At 44.5% G+C, this 20566-nt stretch overlaps 1 protein-coding gene across 14 annotated transcripts in view; it reads left to right on the forward strand.

Moving 5' to 3' along the window:
* The window catches only part of PTK2 (protein tyrosine kinase 2), a 248292-nt gene that overhangs the window by 151460 nt on the left and 76266 nt on the right, over positions 1–20566 (forward strand). For all 14 annotated transcript variants that reach the window (XM_077351407.1, XM_077351399.1, XM_077351401.1 and 11 more), the window contains 8 exons: positions 1141–1203; positions 5155–5209; positions 6513–6653; positions 8170–8247; positions 11027–11134; positions 13664–13781; positions 15154–15184; positions 16788–16840. In XM_077351407.1, the coding sequence (XP_077207522.1) occupies positions 1141–1203; positions 5155–5209; positions 6513–6653; positions 8170–8247; positions 11027–11134; positions 13664–13781; positions 15154–15184; positions 16788–16840 (647 nt within the window). The remainder of the gene's footprint in view (positions 1–1140; positions 1204–5154; positions 5210–6512; positions 6654–8169; positions 8248–11026; positions 11135–13663; positions 13782–15153; positions 15185–16787; positions 16841–20566) is intronic.

Raw genomic sequence — 20566 nt, forward strand, 5'->3', positions numbered from 1 at the left:
CATGGACTACAATTCCCATGAGCCCCTGCCAGCGAATGCTGGCAGGGGCTCATGGGAATGGTAGTCCATGGACATCTGGAGGACCACAGGTTGACTACCCCTGCTGTATTCCATTCAATTTACAAGAAGAAAATGATTAAGATTAGTAAAATATGTGTTAAATCCCATATGCCAGTTGTAATATCACTTCTTCACTAATATCTGTGTAAGCGCCTCGGGAAAGGAAATTTCTAAAAGCTTAATATATTTCCCCTCCCGATCCAAAATCTAGTCCACTGGGTACCCGGCAAAGCTCTCTGATGGCACATGGTACTGTTTTGGCTCCATAATGGTAAAATTACAATGATTTGGGTTGCCACATTTGGGATGAGAAATACCTGGAGAATTTGGGTGGGTGGGGGGATTTGAGGAAGGCAGGGAAAGGGCTTCACTGGGATATAATGCCACAGAGCCCACCTTCAAAAGCAGCCATTTTCTCCAGGTTAACTGTTCGTCGTCACCTGGTGATCAGTTATAAGCTCAAGAGATCTCCAGCTACCGCCTGGAGTCTGGCAACTCTGGCCATCCTGACATCTGAAGCAGGGCATGGGGTTAAACCTGGGTCTTAATACTACAAAACTACATAAGCAGTCTGGCTTGAGAATCCTGTGCCATTACAATGTGTTTTGGGATGCTTGAAAGAGCAGGTGTTTTTTTTTATTATAATACATATGGTACTTGTGAATTTAGTTATCTTGCCAATCATTTGTTGCAGTTTAGACAAACTACATAAAACTTCTGTTTGGCCAACAGCTGGGGGTGTGACTCAGTGGTAGAGGTTCTTCTTGGCATGTGGAAGGTCCCAGGTTCAGTCTCAAGTTAAGGGACTAGGTAAAAAGTGATGGGAAAGACCTTAGCCTGAGACCCCGGAGAGCTGCCAACCTGAGTAGCCAGTACTGACTTTCACGGACCTTCATGGACCAAGGATCTGATTCGGCATAAGGCAGGTTCACGTGCATGTTCAAGTTGCAAAAAAGAAGAAGAAAAGAACGAAAGAAAGAAAAAAGAAAAGAAAAGAAAAAAAGTCTCTCTGTGCACAGGTGACTTGGTGTTGGGTCCAGATAAGTAATTATCCTCCCTCCCCTCTTTTGCTGGCTTTAGGAGATCGTACTGGGAGATGCGAGGCAATGCACTAGAAAAGAAATCCAACTACGAAGTATTAGAGTGAGTATATAATTTCTGCTTCCAGCCGGCGTCCTCTTGCTTAGCCAAACGTACATCAGTTCAATTAGGAGCTGCGCCTCTTGTGCTTTTCACAGGGAGGTCATGATACCGAGGCTGCCGTTATTGGTTTAATTAAGATAAAATGGGAAATCGTAAAGCATTTCGGACCTCTCGGCCTACTGAGGAGGCAAGAGCTCATCGGCTCCTGTCCAGCCAGGACAAATTGGATTGTTCATAGTTCACAGGCAACATCATCTGTATTCTGTCTGTGCTTTCGGGATCAGCCGGTTTGGTCCTACAGCTTTTGCAGCGCTTTGTGCAAAATGGATTTTCTGTTTGTGATTAGATTAATTGGTCACGGGACTAAATTACATTGAGTTCTTTAATTACTTACCAGGGTGTGGAAACTTGCAATTTGGGGCTTTGTCTCTCCAGCCTGCCATATTGTGATGCTGCAGTTAGCAGCAACAATGCCTTTTGCCCAGCGTGCCCTCCCGATTTTACCAGCTCATTGTTAAAAGCTGATGTATTGACATATGTGAAAGCGTTGGCTCGTCACCAAATTTCAGCACAGAGCTCGCAGATGAATTTGCATCCACTTTCTAACAGGACGGTTGATGTTGCTGCTGGGCAGAGGCAGAAGGGGGTAATCAGCAACGCAACACATTGTCTGGAAAGTTAGTAATGTCTTGCCGGTCTGTGGAGGGCATGGTCGAAACAGGCGCATGCATTAGTGCTATGTTTGGCAGAGGCGACTGGGGCATAAATGTGGTCAAGATTATTACATGAATGAAAAGTGCTATAAAAAAAGACAAATATCCTAACAGTATGAGCCTCTTGTGGCGCAGAGTGGTAAGGCAGCCGTCTGAAAGCTTTGCCCATGAGGCTGGGAGTTCAATCCCAGCAGCCGGCTCAAGGTTGACTCAGCCTTCCATCCTTCTGAGGTCGGTAAAATGAGTACCCAGCTTGCTGCTGGGGGGTAAACGGTCATGACTGGGGAAGGCACTGGCAAACCACCCCGTATTGAGTCTGCCATGAAAACACTGGAGGGCGTCACCCCAAGGGTCAGGCATGACTCGGTGCTCGCACAGGGGATACCTTTACCTTTACCTTTATCCTAACAGTATGAAGTCTGCTTCCGGTATCATCATCATCTGCTGCTGCTTCTCTCCCCATTCCCTGTCGCACACATACACACACACACGCCCAGTCGTACTTGCACACACAAAGTGTATTGCAGGAGTCCCCAACATGGTGTCACAGTACCCACCTTCACCTTTCTTGTAACATTGTATGCATGTGAATGATACAGCCGTGTGTGCGTGCACTACCTACCTGTGTGGTGGGGATGGAAAGTGCCATCAAGTCCCAACCATGTAGCTGCCTCTGTGTCACGAGCTTGGACTTCCTTGGTGTTCTCCCATCTGAATACTAAACAAGGCTGACCCTGTTTAGCTTCTAAGGTGTGTCGTGGAAATGGGGTGTTTAAAAGACTGGGAAGTACCACATTACTCCAGGGGAGAAGGACCCTCTTCGGTAATTCCAATGGTCGTTCTGGCCCTTTAAATCTCCCCTCACTGCATAGTACATGGGCTATAAAACATGTTCTGCCCCCCTCTCCCAAATATTTGTGTCAGGTCGGGAGCAGGCCGTCCCTATATGTCAGCTGTGCAGCAGAGTAGGAATTGAAGGAACCATAAAGTTAATCATGAGCAGGAAGCAAGGGATCCTTGCAGTGGGGTCCCAGTCATGGATGCTACTTCACAAGGTCATGGCTGCAACTTGATCCCAGTCCATCACTACATACTTTCCCTTGAGAGCAGACAGGAGCACCGGTAGCCAGTCTGTTTATTAACCAAGTATTCTGATTAACTTTTATTGTGTTGTTAGTGTCTGGTGTGGATCACTGCTGCAACGTCAGACCTTCGCTATACCTGCCTATGCCAGTGAAATGCAAAACAAATTTATATTCAGCGTTGTTACATTCTCCAGAAGAATTTCTTGATGGATTTCTTCAGTGAGTTTTCCTACGGAGTTGTAGGAATCTAACAAGAGTCCTGCTGGATCAGGCCAAGGACAATCTACCCCAGTATCCAATAAGGAAAAGTGACCAACCAGATAACCAACCAGATAATCTCTGAAAAGCCCACAAGTAGGGCTTGAAGACTGAAAAATTCTGGCCTGCTGTTAAAACTGATCTGCTGGATATAGCCATGCACCATAATACAGCACTGAGTAAAAAATTCAGGGCTGTGTGATGTGGTCCCTGCTGGAGTGCTTTTGCGTGTCATGTAGCCTGTCGGATTTATCTAATCCTACGCGAGAAGATAAACTGCATGCAATTTGCATCTAAGAAGGAATACATCAAAGGACTTAACATACATGAAAGTTTTATCCTATTCTTTCCCCAGTTCAGCGTCACTTCAAGTACTCTTCTGATAGCTGTAGCGTCAAGGGATATTCTTCTGCCTTTAATCTTAATGTTCTTACCCTGGTTCAAAAGTTTATTTTTCAGCAGGATTGGTGTCTTCCTTTAAAGAAGGTCTGCCATTTATGATGCTACTAAATGGGAGGTTGGCGTGTTCAGTTGACGGCTCTGTTAGTGTAGCTTCCTGTACCTCTATGGAAGTGAACGAGCTGCTCGCCCAGTCTTGTAAGATCTTGCAAGTTAAGCAAGGTCAACCCTGGTTAGTATTTGGATGGGAGACCATGAGGGAATTCCAAGGCAGAGGAAGGTGGTGGCAAACCGCCTCTGTTAATCTCTTGCCTTCAAAACCCTCCAGCTGCCATAAGTCAGCTGCGACTAGATGTCACTTGCACACATGCACAAGTCAATGTACATCTGGTCATGCACTAGATCAGGGGTAGTCAACCTGTGGCCCTCCAGATGTCCATGGACTACAATTCCCATGAGCCCCTGCCAGCAGTTGCTGGCAGGGGCTCATGGGAATTGTAGTCCATGGACATCTGGAGGACCACAGGTTGACTACCCCTGCATTAGACCACAATCCCTTGAAGATATCACTAATTCAGAATAGTTAAAGCGAAGCCCTTTCTTACATGTGAGGATGAAATCAAATGTTTGGGAGAAAGAAGGCTTGGGATCTAAACTATCATTCAAATCAGTAAGCCAAATAAAGGTGAAAGTTTGAGGTTTCAGCAGAGACACCAGCTGGGAGTGCAGCTGTATTGGGGAACTTTTTAGTTAAATCCTGGGTTTCATGAAATCTTGGGGTTATTTGATGGCCTTGGAAGGGTTTCCAGGTGATGTGACCATATATAGTCATGTTGACCCCCTCTCCCTCCCAAAGTGGCCAATGATGGGCCTGGAGGGGGTGGGAAGGGGAGGGGCCCTGGGAGGGCATGCCCACAGCAATACATCCCTACCATATTTAGCACGATTGTGCCATTCTGGGGTTTCTTGAAGCCTGAAGACTTTTTCAGGGGTTTCTCAATGGTAGAAAAGTTGGAAAAGGCTAAGTTAAATCTACACACTACCTTTCTCATATGCACAGACCTGAAAATGAGGAAATCACTCCAGCCATTTAAAGTCCATGCCACCAGGCATCCTTTCTATTCACCACTTGGCATAATTCCCTGCTCTCCTTGTACCTCTTTACACGTACTCTTCTTTTTCATCCCCACATCCATTTTATTCAACTTGCCTATGTCTTATATATTGTTTGTGGGAGGGAGGGGGAGACATAGCAGGGATCAAAGGCCTACTCTTGGGCATATTCAATAATTAAACTGCAAGGAAGTAATTCAGGGCCATTTATTGTGGTTAATTTTTCATTCCTCATATTTTAACCAAGAGAAATTGATTGGTGTTCCTGAAAAATAACTGATATGAAATGTTAATAATATTCTTACACGGTTTGATGGGGGCTCATTTAACGTTCATAAGCTATGTGCAGTTTCTCGTAAACATTACCGATTTTCTCATTTCAGGAAAGACGTTGGTTTAAAAAGGTTTTTTCCGAAGAGTTTGCTGGATTCAGTGAAGGTATTAGTATATTTGTTACTAAAACGCTAAAAATGTCACACCATTTCAGATCTCCCCTATTAGTATGGGTAAGCCATGTGGTTAGTTTTATTTCTAATGTGATTTGTAGCTGCTGGTTTCAGTCCATAGAAGAATGTTGTTGTTGTTGTTGTTCATTGCAAAGTCGTGTCCGACCTATTGTGATCCCATGGACAATGATCCTCCAGGCCTTCCTGTCCTCTACCATTCCCCAGAGTTTGCACCGACTGCTTCAGTTACTCCATCCAACCACCTAATTCTCTGTCGTCCCCTTCTTCTTCTGTCCTCAATAGCTCCCAGCATTAGGCTCTTCTCCAGGGAGTCCTTCCTTCTCATGAGGTGGCCAAAGTATTTGAGTTACTTCTTCAGGATCTGACCTAAGGAGCAGGCAGGGCTGATCTCCTCTAGGACTGACCGGTTTGTTCACCTTGCAGTCCAAGGGATTCGCAAGAGTCTTCTCCAGCACCAGAGTTCAAAAGCCTCAATTCTTTGACGCTTGGCCTTCCTTATGGTCCAACTTTCGCAGCCATACATTGCAGCTGGGAAGACCATAGCCTTAACGCACTTTTGTTGGCAGGATGATGTCTCTGCTTTTTAGGATGCTGTCTAGATTTGCCTTAGCTTTCTTCCCCATAGAAGAATAGTCATGCTTAAATCCCCTTGAAATTACTAGCATAAATTGCGTGTGACTATTATGAGTTAGAATGAGTACATTGCCAGAATTGTGGCCTATATCTTCCAATCTTAAAAAATGCCATAATGTTACTGAGCCTTGGGGTTTAGTCAGTGAATAAATTGACGAGAATCCCAAGAGCTGCATGGTTGGTATGTAGGTTAGAATTTCAGCACACCTATCTTATCTGCTCCCCAAACAAACAATTTCTATAGGAACTGCCAATAATATACAGTCCGGGTAAAGAGAGCTGATTGCCGTATCTTCATTTGCCCATAAGGGGCTTGAAAAGAAGATGAAGCCATGAACAATAACAGTTTTGTTCAGCGCTGTGCTAATAGCCTGTTTAATATTATAAATTAATTAAACTATGCTAAACTTTGCTTATACAACGCCACCTGTTAAAATGTGTGAAATTGTTTTCCTTTGTACCGTGCAACAACAAAACCCCCCTAATGCTTGATGAAGCTCCTTTCTGCTTCAGAAATGTTAATTGGTATGTTTTGCCAGGCATTTGAGCAAATGTTAGCAACGCTGTGATGATGAATGCAGTTAATATTCACCCTTGCTGGCAGAAAGCTTACAGCAGAGTCTGAATATTTCATTACCCAGGCCAAAACACTACGAAAACTGATCCAGCAAACATTTCGACAGTTTGCCAACTTCAACAGAGAAGAAAGTATTTTGAAATTCTTCGAGATTCTCTCGCCAGTGTACAGATTTGACAAGGAATGCTTCAAATGTGCCCTCGGGGTAAGTATGCTGCATCTGACTGCTAGCGCATGTTAAGAAATCACTGGGCTAATTACTGTCGCTTACATCAACAGTGCGTTCGCCGTTTGTACGAGCAGAAGGTAGGTTGTCTGGTGCTTGGCCTCTACGTTAGAGATGAAAGACACACTCACTCGTTCTTTAATATTAAATCAGAGGTCATGGAGACTTTTTCTGGGTTGCAAAAAGCCCCAACATTTAGTAACGGCTCTGGGGTTCCCGCTCTGTTTTATCACTGGATTAAAGAAATCCTCGTTCAGAAATCCTCTCTGTTCTAACCAATTTCATATTCCTGGGTGTGTATATAAATGAAACAATATTGAAGTAAAAACTCTTTTAAAAAAATACATGATGCGTATGTATCTATTCCGTTTGGAATTTGTACCCCATAGTACTCAGGTGAAAAGCCTCTAGGTGGATTTGGAAGATGCTTTTATAAAATTACATGTTTGGGTGTGCATCTAAAAAGTAAAGTGGCATCAACACTTCATCAACACGAACAGAATTTTGGATATGAAGGCAGCGATGAGATGAGGAATGGACAGAGACTGCAATTATATTACTGCGGAAATATTACTGCAATTATATTACTGCGGAAACTCCATTGGCTGGCCGTCTGTTATTGGGCTCCGTTTCCGGTATTGGCTACCACACAGAAAGCCCTTCATGGCCTTGACTGCTCTTATTTGTGGGGCTGCCTTTCCCCCATGCTCCTTCCACAAATGATGCAAAACTGAACTACTCAGGAAGGCTTTTCTGCACAGGTGATAGTGTTGCACTGAACAAAAGGGTTCCAAAACTCCCTTGGATAAATAATTGAGACTCTGGTCTATGCCTGTTGTATTTAGCTTATTGTAAGTAGGATTCTGTTATGTAAATTCTTGTGTCGCTTAATGTGTGCTCTTTCTGGCGGTTCCAGACTTCTAAAATCCTAATGCCTTGGTGACTGAGCATCCCATCTTGTCGATTGTACTGTCTTGCTAAGTATAATCCACCTTTAGTTCCTGGGACAAAGGCAGATTATGAATATCATAAATAAAGCTATGTTCTACGGGATGCTTTTTGAGATATTCTTTCTCAGATTTCAGTCTGAAGCCCTGCCAGCAAAATGAAGCACGCTTTCACCCCCTTCTTCTTCCTGGTACCAATCACTGAACCCCTTGAAATTCTTCTCCTGGGGTCTGAAATGGCCCCAAGGAACAGCATGGGAGGGAGAAAAGGGATATTTTGTCTGTGTGTGTGTGTGGGGGGGACGGGGGACGGGGGACGGGTTGGCCAATGAAAATCATCCTTCCCCATCTGCTGGCAGAATAGCTGTTTCACCATCTAAGCTGTTCTTACAGCAGTGGGGTGCCATTTTTGGAAACAGCCCTCTGTTTGAAGTTCAACTTTTCATTGCTCGTGAAGCTCCTTTGAAAAGGATGGCGTTCAAGGTCACATTTTCTTTACCTTCTCTCCAAACTTTCATCACTTCCTGTGGACCATTCCACCTAAAAAGTCAAGTTGGATTATTTCGGTGGAGCTGGCTATCGGTCCAGAAGAAGGAATCAGCTACCTGACCGACAAGGGTTCCAACGTAAGTCTGCCCCTCCCACTCTCAGTACGTAATGAAATTTGGGGGAGGGGAGTTTTTAATGATAAGTTATGTCTTTTAGCAAAACGGAATAAATGGCAGGCGATGTGAACGAGATCTGCCTTTACTTAGTGTGAAAAGTAGCCAATGATGTCAAACAGCCATCTTTATTGATTTGGTAGATTTATTCCCGGCCGCTATTGTTCAACTGTCTCATGGCAGGTTACATAGATAAAAAGTTAAAACCCCACATAAAAATTAAAACCAGTCTCAGTCTCCGGTTACACTACAAGGCAGCGAAATAAAAAAAAAACCCAACCTCATCACCCTGTTTCCAGCAACCCCCTCCCAGTGCCTCAGAGGAAAGTTCAGGGGTGCCGTCCATCCAATTGCAGTGCTAACTGATGTTTAACCTGGAGGGGCGCCCTGCATCTTCTGTGCCCTGGCCTCAACCAAAGACCTGGCAGAAGAGCTCCAACTTGCAGGCCTGGCAGAACTGCAAAAGTTCCTGCAGGGCTCTCAGCTCTTCTGGGAGCTCATTCCATGAAGTCAGGGCCAAGACCGAAAAGGCCCTGGCCCTGGTTGAGGCCAGGCGAACCTCCAGTGGGCCAAGTCAGTACCCGCAGAGCACAAGGCTCTGTGGGAGACATAAGGCAACAGGCAGCCCCTCGGGTATGTGGATCCCAGACCGTGAAGGGCTATAAGGGAGTGGTGGGCTATAAATATAATAATAATAATAATAATAATAATAATAATAATAATAATAATAATATAAAGGTCAAAACCAAAATGTTGAACTTGATCCTAGCTGCAACGAGCAACCAATGCAACTGCCTCAGCACCGGCTGGATGTGGGTCCTCCAAGGTGCTCTAGTGTGGACCCTAGCAGCTGCACTCAGTACCAGCTGCAATTTCCAGGCTGAGGACAAGATCTTAGATCTGTTTCTCAACTTTACATTATAGATGGGAATGTTTTAGAGAGAAATCAAAAATGCCATAAATATTTCAAACGCACTTTGAAGAACAGAACAATAACTTGTTCCTCTGCAGAATTCATTGGAATAACTCCTATTGGTAGATGGTAGCAAGGTATATTTTGTTCTGCTATTTCTTGGAGTTCAGTTATTTTTTTTTACAGAGAGCAATCCAGGGTGGTCATCGCCACTGGGTGCTCAGTATTTTATTTTGTCATAAACTTTGGGTGTGTATAAGTATTTACGGGCAGTCCTAGTTGAAATTTTAAATTTTGGTCCTGAGTTTGTGTTTAATAGCTGTTGTGTTTACATTGTAAGCTGTCCTGAGTTCAGAAAATCGAATTATTCATTATTTCGGAGTAGATCTTGTATTAGTTTCCAAGCTGGATGTTTGCCAGTGACCTGGGTTGCCACCCTCCAGGTGCACCAAGAGATCTCCCAGAATTCCAGTCGATCTCCAGACAACGGAGATCACTTCCGCTGGAGAAAATGGCTACTTTGGAGAATGGGTGCTATAACATGATGCCACTCCTTCCCACCATCGTGGTGATGGCTCCTTCCAAGGGCAACATAGTCATGAGGATTTGGCTCAAGGAAGAAATAGGGACAATGTGCTTTCCCAGACAGTGAGGTGGAAGGGAAGGCAAAGAGTCTTTCTTTTGTGTTCACACCCCAAAATTCCACACAACCTTCTTCATACTCCAGGGACACATCTTTTCAGGAATGCTGAGAGATACAGCTGCTGACTTGAGAGGAAGTCAAAGCAGAAAACTGCCAATATGAACAGCCATAAAACCTACAGTATTCCATTGTTTCCTGCACAACCTATAACCCTTTCTTGGGATTAAGGATGACATTTCCCTTCCTCTTGTCAAATTTTCTTGCAACACCCATAACCCACAATCCCTTTCCCTCTTCCACTTCCAACTCCCAACAGTATCTTCATGACTTGAGTTTTTCATGGTCCAGTGCACTTAGCTTGACATTAGACAGCTTGGTGTAGTGGATAAGAGCAGCGGCTTCAAATCTAGTGAGCCGGGTTTGATTCCCTGCTCCCCCGCATGGAGCCAGCTGGGTGACCTTGGGCTCATCACGGCACTGATAAAGCTGTTCTGATCAAGCAGTAATATCAGGGCTCTCTCAGCCTCACCCACCTCACAGGGCGTCTGTTGTGGGGAGAGGAAGGAAAGGAGATTGTAAGCTGCCTTGAGACTCTTTCGGGTAGAGAAAGTGGCATATAAGAACCAACTTCTTCAGTAATATCAGGGCTCTCTCAGCCTCACCCACCTCACAGGGTGTCTGTTGTGGGGAGAGGAAAGGGAAGGCAAATGGAAGCAGCTTAGAGACTCCTCCGGGTAGAGAAAAGCGGCATCTAAGAACGAACTCTCCTCATCCATTTAATCCTGCTGAGGTCTCTCCCCTCCCAAAATCCCACCCTCCTCTGGCTCCCCCTCCAAATTTCCAGGGACTTCCCATCAACACGAACAGAGGAAACTTTGGGAACAAATTGGTCTGTTGGTCCCGTGTGCATGTCAGGATGGAGCATCGCAAGTCAGAGTAGTTCACAGAGTAGTTTCACAGTGAGAGTAGTTCAGCAGTGGAATAGGCTGCCTAGGGAGGTGGTGAGCTCCCCCTTACTGGCAGTCTTCAAGCAAAGGTTGGATACACACTTTTCTTGGATGCTTTAGGATGCTTAGGGCTGATCCTGCGTTGAGCAGGGGGTTGGACTAGATGGCCTGTGTGGCCCCTTCCAACTCTAGGATTCTATGATTCTAAGTGTATTAACAAACACGTTTGTTTTGCTGCAGCCTACCCACCTGGCCGACTTCCATCAAGTGCAGACCATCCAGTATTCAAGCAGCGAAGATAAGGATAGGAAAGGAGTGCTGCAGATGAAAATTGCTGGAGCACCAGAGGTAGGTAGGCGGTTGCTGGCTTTGCCACTGCCTGGTCAGCCAACAGGAGTTAATTGTTGCTGTATCTTTTATGAATAGAGGCCTAACCCCTCCCCCCCCCCATTAGGAATGATTTTTCAGCAGTGACTCTTCACTTCCCCCTCTGGTCCTATTAGAGAGCCAACTTGTTGTAGTGGTTAAGAGCAGCAGCCTATAATTTGAAGAGCTGGGTTTGATTCCCCACTCCTTCACCTGCCGCCAGCTGGGAGACCTTGATCGAGTCACAATCCTGAAAAAGCTGCTTCCACAGAACAGTTCTGTTAGAGCTCTCTCTCAGCCCCGCCTACCTCACAGGGTGTCTGTTGTGGGAAGAAGAAGGGAAGGTGGGGTAGAAAAACCAACTCTTCTTTAATTGCCACTTACTAAAACTGGCCATTATGCTGCACACTGGATTCTCAGATGGGTCTACACTATTGTACAATCCAGATTTTATGCTGAAAGAATCCAAAATGCTGGAGATAGTTGATAATGTGTTGATGGAAACAGTTACCTTCTGCATTGGATGATCACTTATGCTCTACCCACTGCCGTGCTGGAGGGGCGTTACCAAAAGAAACCCCTTGCTCAGAGACTCTGTCCTTGTGCCAGCGGATGGATAGAGTCAGATGAACATGTGCTTCTGTTCTGCCCCATTTATGACACTATCAGACGCACCTTTATCCAGCCAATTTTGAACACTTACCTGAGATCTTCCACAAAGGAGAAAATCAAGGTACTGCTTCAAGACGAAGATAAGCAAATAACTCTCTGCACAGCTAAATTTTGCACCGCCGCCATGAAATTGCGTACTCGGTATATGGATCAAAAAATTCTCTCTGATCCAACCTTATAAGTACAAAGCCATTTTTTTTTAAACTGGTAACTTAAAGTATGTTTTAAATACTGACTATGATGTCAGACTTTTAACATTTTTATAGTATTGGCAGTTTTCCTGCTTTTTGGATTGTCTTAGTTTTAACTGCATGTATTTGGGTTTTGGTCTGAATGACCGTGAATAAATATTGATTGATTGATTGATCACTTATGGGTTTGTTGCTAGCCATGTAAGTGAGTTTTGAAGATGGAAATCATCCTGACCCAGCTGTGTATTGGTTGTCATCATCCAGGATTGGACAAGAGAAGAAATGGACCACATTTGGTTCCAAAGAAGAGTGCATTTCCGTGTTTTATGTCCCACTGTCACTGTCCATAGTGCCTTCACAGTCTAATCTCAGGTCATTTAGGGCCTGGAAAAGACAATAATGCTAGGATTGTTGCTTTAGGATGCTTTGGGCTGATCCTGCGTTGAGCAGGGGGTTGGACTAGATGGCTTGCATGGACCCTTCCAACTCTATGATTCTATGATTCTAGGAAAAGTTGAAAGAGCAGGAAAGAGCAAAGACCCAACCTGAGCTGCATTGACTCAATCCAGGAAACCACAGCCCTCAGTTTGCAAGACCTGAGCAAGGCTGTTAACAAGAGGTCATTTTGGAGGGTCACTAATTCATAGGGGTGCCCTAAGTCAGAAGCAACTTGAGGATGTTCAGCACACACACAGATTTAAAATGAGGTTTAAAGGCACCTGCAGCACATGCTGGATTTCAGCCCTAAACTTTAGTCCATCAGATGATCCTTTGGTAGCAAAAGTGCCTCATTCATGTTTCCTTTTTTACAGTAAGTGAAGAAATCGTTCACAGAAACACGCCGTTGAATCCACCCCAGTGCTTCAATATTAAACACAGTTTAGGTTTAGTTAGAATCTTTTATTCTGACACAGTGGCTCTTCAAAGGTATATCCTGCAGTGGTTGTGGCAGAAAGTGCCTTCAAGTCACAGCTGACTTATGAAGACCCCAGAGGTGGTTTGCCATTGCCTGCCCCTCTGTGTAATGACCCTGGTCATCTTCCATATACCCTGCTGAGCTTCCAAGAGCTGATGGGATTGGGCTAGCCTTGAGCCATCAGGTGTATCAGGTAAAGAAGGCCAATCACACCTGGCCTCTGTTAACCAATGGGGGGCAAGGGTTATGAACTCCTTTCCTTGCCCTATCGCACTATCATGTGTCGAACCAAAAATTTGGTGATAAAGCTAACTTGGCCAGGGAGTCTCCTTCCAGAGCAGTCCCCTAAGGGCCATTGCATAGAAGAAGTAACAGGAGTGCATGGAGTGGTGTTGAGGCCTTCCTTCCCTGCTGAGATCTAGACCTGCCGGGCAACTGGAAAAACTCGCTGCTGTATTAGCTGGAAGTGCCATCTGAAAGCGGCGTGACAGTGTGGTCGTGTCGGCTTGCACGTGGCCATGAGGCTGCTCTACGTGGTGGGCTTTGGGTCAGAGGAGTTGAATGATTTAATAATCTGAGCTGGGTGTTTTTTTTTCCCCCTTCTGTTTACTGTTTTCCAGTCGCATGCTCTGCTGTGACATAACTGTTCAGCTGTTCTCCTAAATGTTTGTCTCTGGAATAATGCCTCTTTGTTTGGCGCCCTGTTTCCCCCCCTTCTCCTTCCCTCCTCAGCCTCTGACAGTGACAGCCCCATCCTTAACCATTGCAGAGAACATGGCTGATTTGATAGACGGCTATTGCCGGCTGGTCAACGGTGCCACACAGTCCTTTATCATCAGGCCTCAGAAAGGTAAGGGGGAAATTTTTGTTTTATAGAAAATGCATGGTGCTTCCGGCTCGGTCCGTGCCCGAGCAGAATAAAACGCCAGGATTCTCAGTTTATCATCTCGTTTCTGTTAGCAGGGGTATCTCTCGATCTTTTAAAAATGAATTGAGTGATTGAGATGGGTAGTCCAGTAATTACTGTCACGCAGATAATTCTGTAATGGTGGAACTGCGAGTTAATTGCACTCTCAAACTCTGTGCCAAATCATTAGCCTTCAGAGCATCGTGTTTTTCCCTCCTTCAAAAATACCTCCCGACACCATCCATTAGAGATGGATCTTCTGTAATGATAGGAAAGTTCAGTGCTCTCTTCAGGCTCTCTTCAGATTATCTGTTTAGTTATAATTAGTCTTCATTTTTATTCCATCTTTCTTCCAAAGTGCTTAGAGTGGCCTAAATTCCTCCCTTCCCCATCACAGCTTCCGCAAAGCCGCACTTAGGATCTTGAGCCGTATGTTGATGAAATCCTCTTGTTGGATTCAGTGGGGCATCATCAGATTGGAGGGTATCAGCCTATCGAGCAAACCCTTAGGAATTGCAAGGATATGGTTGCATTTCCCTGGTATGAACAAAATGTGATGGATCCTTCAGCCGTTACTGCAAAAATGAGACAGGTCTCACTCCTTATGCCTGCAGATGGACACTCATGCTCATTTCACACTGAAGACGTATACTTGAGTACCCCCCCCCTCTCATAGGCTAGTGCAATCACAACAAAACTTTTGAATAGTAATTAACAGGGGGGGAATACCTAGCTCTGACTTGGAAATTATCCCGTCCTGATCAGAAGTTTGTTCATATATCGGTTAACATTACTGCAGTGTGTTCTGTTCCATTTGTTACCTTTCACAACCTGATATGTTGGCCTTCAGTGAGTGTCTTGGGAATTGTATGGGGAAATGAAATGAAAGTCCTTTTATGGTTAACCCTTGAAGAGGGCAGGATATCATGATTATATTTCATAATCTTGCTGAGAGAACCTGCTGCAATTTTGAGACTTGAACACAGAACTGCTGTGTTTCAGAGAAGGATTTTTGGTGGGGCTGTGATTTTTATCATTATAGAAACCTGGTTTCACAGAAATGTGGCAGATTTGGAAGCTTTGTCTCACACTACTGGGAGGGAAATTATAGCATAAATTCTACCACAGGAGAATGCAGTTAGCTGGTTTTAGAATGTGCCTTTTCCATAACTCTGCAGTGCATCCTTCGGGGATACACTGAGCCTTCAGGGAGGGCGGGATATAAATGTAATAGATAAATAATAAATAAATCCTTCCTTTACTTTCAAACAGCATCTGTGTAATACTGATTTTGTGTATTTTCCTCTTCATGCAGAAGGTGAAAGAGCTTTACCATCCATACCAAAGTAAGTCCTTAAAGGTTGCATTCAGATTCCAAATAATGCTTTCAAGCACATAAATATATGTGTTGGGATGTACATTCTAAAATTGTAAATAAAATTTACAAACTACATCAGGTTACGTATTTTTCATATGCCCTTACATTGAAATGCATGTTGTTAGAGACCCAGAGAAGAGGGAACAGCCCTCTGCAACAGATGGCAAAAGGAGGCCCTTGTCCCATGGTTCCCCTTGCGTCATTTTACTTTAACCCAGATGCATTGTGGAGGAGGAGGCTCTGAATCATCCTGACCCCCCCTCCATTTCTGTTTAAAACATTTTAATATATTTACAGTTTATTTATAATTAAATTTATAGAACCGCCCCTCTTAGCCTGGCATCTCAGGGCAATATACATCAAATAAAATCAACATACAGTATTTGCTGGCGTATAAGACTACTTTCCCCCCCTGAAAAACATACCTCTAAGGGGGGGGTCCTCGTATACACCGGGGGCACTTCAGTTGGGATAGACAGAGCTGCCCATAGTGGCCTCCCGATGCCCGCCCACCTCATTCTGCATTCCATCCAGTATCACGCGGTATCCAGCGTGGCCGCGGCGAGCATCAGCAGCGAGACAGGGGTGCCAGCCTTTTCGGCATGACGGCCCGTTCTGCTCGGCGGGAAGCAGCGGCGCTCCAGCCCGCCCCTTGTCTACGCAGAGCTCACACATGCGCACTTGCGCACTAGTGCCGGTCACAGGGAGTTGCAGGGGTGGGCCGGAGGCACTGCGGTTGTGCTGCGGTCGTACAATTGTGACAATGACAGATACTGTGATGTAATGTAACAAACACTATATTTTGAGTGGAAATGTTGGGGAGTCGTCTTATACGCCGGCAAATACGGTAGTTAAAAACAGCTCTATCAAGTCTCTAAAAATCAGTTCCCCATACTTCTTATCTCACCCACATTGCTCCCTTAATTAACTGCCAGGATTAGATGGTACAGGAGAGAGTGTTTCGACGTGGGTGAGGGGGGGTTCTTGGATGTTCCTGGTGGTCCAGCCTCAACCAAATGCCTGGTGGAAGAACTTAGGTTTTCCAAAGTCTAGAGAACTGTAGCTGTTTCCTTAGGCAGCAAACGTAATGGGCGGAGGCTCAGGGTTGGTGTCTTCTGAAGGAAAAACTCTAGTGTGTTTGTGTGTGTGAAATTTGTCTCTTGAGATAACTATGCCCTGTGCACATGAAACAGGAATATGCCAAATGTGGAGGTGATGCTTAAGTTGGAGGTGATGCTTCTGACGTAAGTGGTGAACATGGTGTTGAACAGGTTGGCCAAAAGAATAAACTCAAAGCTTGAAGTTTTCCTTGTTAGTTATACTGTGCTTCTTCAGACTTGGCCAAGAACTTCTTGTCAACTTTAACATTGGCTTCTCCGAGACTTCGCTCTACACTTACTCCCTCTGAGTGGACTGAAATGGTAGTGTCACCTCTCCTCCTCAAAATCGGTTTCCATAGGAAATGGATTGGCCCTACTACTTCCTGAAAGGCACCCTTTTAAAATGAATGTCCATTTTCTTAGAGTGTGCCCCGTAGATGGTATTCACAGGCTTGAACTTCTCTGTTACAGGCTGGCCAACAACGAGAAGCAAGGGATTCGGTCGCATGCGGTCTCTGTATCAGGTAGGACTCTCAGCAAGCGTGATTTTCAGAAGTCGGTTTTATTTGGGTGTTTTTTTGCAAGTTTTCCTGACAGGCTTTCTTAAGATTATTGTGTTCTGCCTCATAAAATTTCCCGAAGAGAAAACTTGCGAGACGCTTAGACCATAAAGCATACACAGCAACCGGATTTTAAATTATTTAAATGAACTTTGCATTGATTTTAAAGTACACTGTACTGTAATAGTGTTTAATTTATCATGTTTATGTGCAGGTTACTCTTTGCAATTCACATGTGCAAGAACTGTCATATGGGGAAAATAGCTAATAAAAATCTAATATTACGTTTTATGAAAGAAGAAATCATTGGAAGTGTATTTTCTCAGCTTGGGTGTGTGGCTGGGGGAGCAGGAGTGGGGGGAAACACAAGAAGTAATGTTTGTATACTGGCCATGCATTGATTTAGTGATCAGCCACAAAAGTTAATGCGATGGTTGTGAATTAATGATTTAATGGTAATTGCTGCATTAGGCAGATTGCGGTTTCCTTGTTTGGCTACGGAATTTCACATTGGGATCCCTTTGGGGCTTTTCCCAAATGAAGCCTTTCTGAAAGGTGGGGGGAACCCAGCACTAGTGCTCTGTAGGAGGAGGGGCCTGTACAGCTGTTACACGGACGCTTTGGTTCGGCACAGTTTGTTCTAACATTCCGGCAGGGCCCTGCGTATCTGAGGGACGGCCTCTCTGAATCCGTTCCCCAGAGAGATCTTCCATTCAGCAACGCCTGCCACCTAAGGATCCCTGGCCCTTAGGAAATACGTTTGGCCTCAACCAGAGCCAGGGCCTTTTCAGCTCTGGCTTCTGCCAGGTAGAATGAGCTCCCAAGAGAGTTTAGGACCCTGCCAGAACTCTCTGAGTTCCATAGGGCCTGTAAGACAGAGCTCTTCCAAGAGGCCGATGATCGAGGTCAGTTCTAACCAGATACATATTTCGGTCTTCCCTCCCACCTCTTCTGCCCCTCTTTTTCTCTTCCAACTCTCTTTGTTCCTAGTATCTGGCAGGCTATAAACCACCAACCCAGGATCTTCGGCTGATGTTTGTTTCCAATGTGTGGTTCAAAATTGTAATCTATTTTACATTGTTTTATAGGGAATATACTGGTTTTATTGTGTTTTAGATTCTGTAAACCGCCCCAAGACGGTATGTCAGAGAGGGGCAGTAAATAAATCCCTTAATAAATAAATAATTTTACATGCAAGGATGTGAAGCAGAATATTCGTATGAGTTGCTCAAAGCCTCTGTACAAATGGTGGGTTTTTATGCACCTCCATTCTATAGTTGTTCAGAGGATGAAGGGAATCAAGAAGACTTTCAATACTGACATTTCAATTGTTATATATTTATTGATTTTCATTATTTATAGTCCACCTTTCTCATGGAGACTCAAGATGAGTTATGCCAAGTGAGTCGGTATAGTCAACAAAATGGGACATTCTATAAACACTGCAAAAGGATTAGCTTGGCAGAAGGCTGGAACCAACCAGAAATCTAAAAATTGAGTTGGTTCTTATATGCCGCTTTTCTCTACCTGAAGGAGTCTCAAAGTAGCTTACATTTGCCTTCCCTTTCCTCTCCCCACAACAGACACCCTGTGTGGGAGTTGAGGCTGAGAGAGCCCTGAGATTACTGAAGAAGAAGAAGAGTTGGTTCTTATATGCTGTTTTTCTCTATCCAATGGAGTCTCAAAGTGGCTTACAATCACCTTCCCTTCCTCTCCCCACAGCAGACACCCTGTGAGGTGGGTGAGGCAGATAGAGCCCTGGTATTACTGCTTGACAAGAACAGCTTTATCAGTGCTGTGGTGAGCTCAAGGTGGGGGAGTGGGGAATCAGACTCGGCTTGCCAGCTTAGGTCCACACTCCTAACCATTACACCAAGCTGACTGTTGAAACAAAGTAAGCAGGATCCTTCTTACAGTTTGCTGTACACAGAAGTATATACTATTGACCCTTGTATGCCACAGTCCCTTATAATTTATGCAACTAGTTTTGTAAGCTGTTTTATACAATTCAACCCTGTTACCTGTACAGAAAACCACAAATAATTTGCATAGTGTCCATAAAGCCAGGAGAGTGGGAGCCTTCTTGACCTCCTCTGGCCAGGAAGGAGCCACAATGGAGAAAACATATCTATGAGTAGTGGTTGATTATTTGAGAAAGGAGAAGAGAAAGCAAGAAGGATAATTAGGCATACGTTGTTAAAAATTTCAAAGCATGTCCCAAATAATCAGTTACAGGTAGGTTGGACGTTATTGATCAGCAGGCGCATGTAGAAGAAGAAGAAGAAGAAGAGTTGGTTCTTATATGCCGCTTTCCCCTGCCCGAAGGAGGCTCAAAGCGGCTTACAGTCTCCTTCCTATTCCTCTCCCCACAACAGACACCCTGTGGGGTAGGTGAGGCTGAGAGAGCCCTGATATCACTGCTCAGTCAGAACAGCTTTATCAGCACCGTGGCTAGCCCAAGGTCACCCATCTGGCTGCAAGTGGGGGAGCGCAGAATCGAACCCAGCATGCCAGATTAGAAGTCCGCACTCCTAACCACTACACCAAACTGGCTCTCTCTTACAGTACTGACTACAGTAAGTGAAGGGGTGGTGGGGACTATTGACGCACATACCAAACCAGGCTAAGTTTAAGTGGTCCATCTACCTGAAGAATTTGTGAGTTATTGGAGAATGGCTATCACCAGCACAACAGCCATACCCAAACACAAGTGGATAGTTAGTCTGTTGTCTTCCCAGTCTGCATTTCACACCAACTTTATACTTTGGCTCATACAGATATAGTACTTGGATCTCTCTTGATTTTTGAAGCTTCTCAGGAAACTAGACTGATTTTTTTTTTGTTTAAACAAAAGGATTCCAGTGAGTACAGTGGAGAACCAACTGGGAAATCTACCACTGCCTTTATCTGGAGCAACCGGGGCTCATTCTTAAAAATAGCAACGTCTGAGGAATGTAGGCCAGAAACCAAGATGACTTCTATCTTCTTGCTTGCAGTGAGTTTAAAACCATGGCCTGGTGCACATTTTTTAAAAGTTTCTTTAAAAGCGCTGGCACGACTCTAAAACTCTCTCATACTGGCCAACTGGTTACTCATGCAGATTTGGTTACTGCTGCACATTTTCAAACCCTTATTTGCGCAAAATCATTCCAGATTTTAGCATGGTTCCTTCAAGTTTCTGGCATAGCGTGCTGTCATTTTGAATTTGTGTGTCAGCACAGATTGTTAGTGTGGCTTTTATATCGTGGTTTTGGGCATTTCATTTTTGGCGATATAGCTGTCTTCAGAGGAAGCGATGTTCCATTAAGTTGCCTGGAAGAGGCACGTTTTGCCGAATAACATGACTGAATGGCACTGAACCATGAAAGCAACCGATGCACACAGTCTACAATTATTGCAGACTTTTAGCACGGTGGGATAGCTTGATTCGAGTCCAGGGGAAGCTTCGAGACCAGCAACCTTTTCAGGGAATAAACCTTTGAGAGTCAAAAGTTCTTTGGCACCTTATATTTGATATCTGACAAAGGCAGCTTTGGGTTTCAAAAGCTTATACCCAGAAATCTTGTTTTTCTCAATGGTGCTGCTGGACTCAGTTAGCTGTTTTATTGCAGATGAACATGGCTCCCTTCTGAAGCTTACATCATTGTTGTGTAGAGAGTCAGCATGATGTCATAATTAAGAGCTGGGTTT

Source organism: Paroedura picta, chromosome 9 (assembly GCF_049243985.1).
Source record: "Paroedura picta isolate Pp20150507F chromosome 9, Ppicta_v3.0, whole genome shotgun sequence".
Lineage (NCBI taxonomy): Eukaryota > Metazoa > Chordata > Lepidosauria > Squamata > Gekkonidae > Paroedura > Paroedura picta.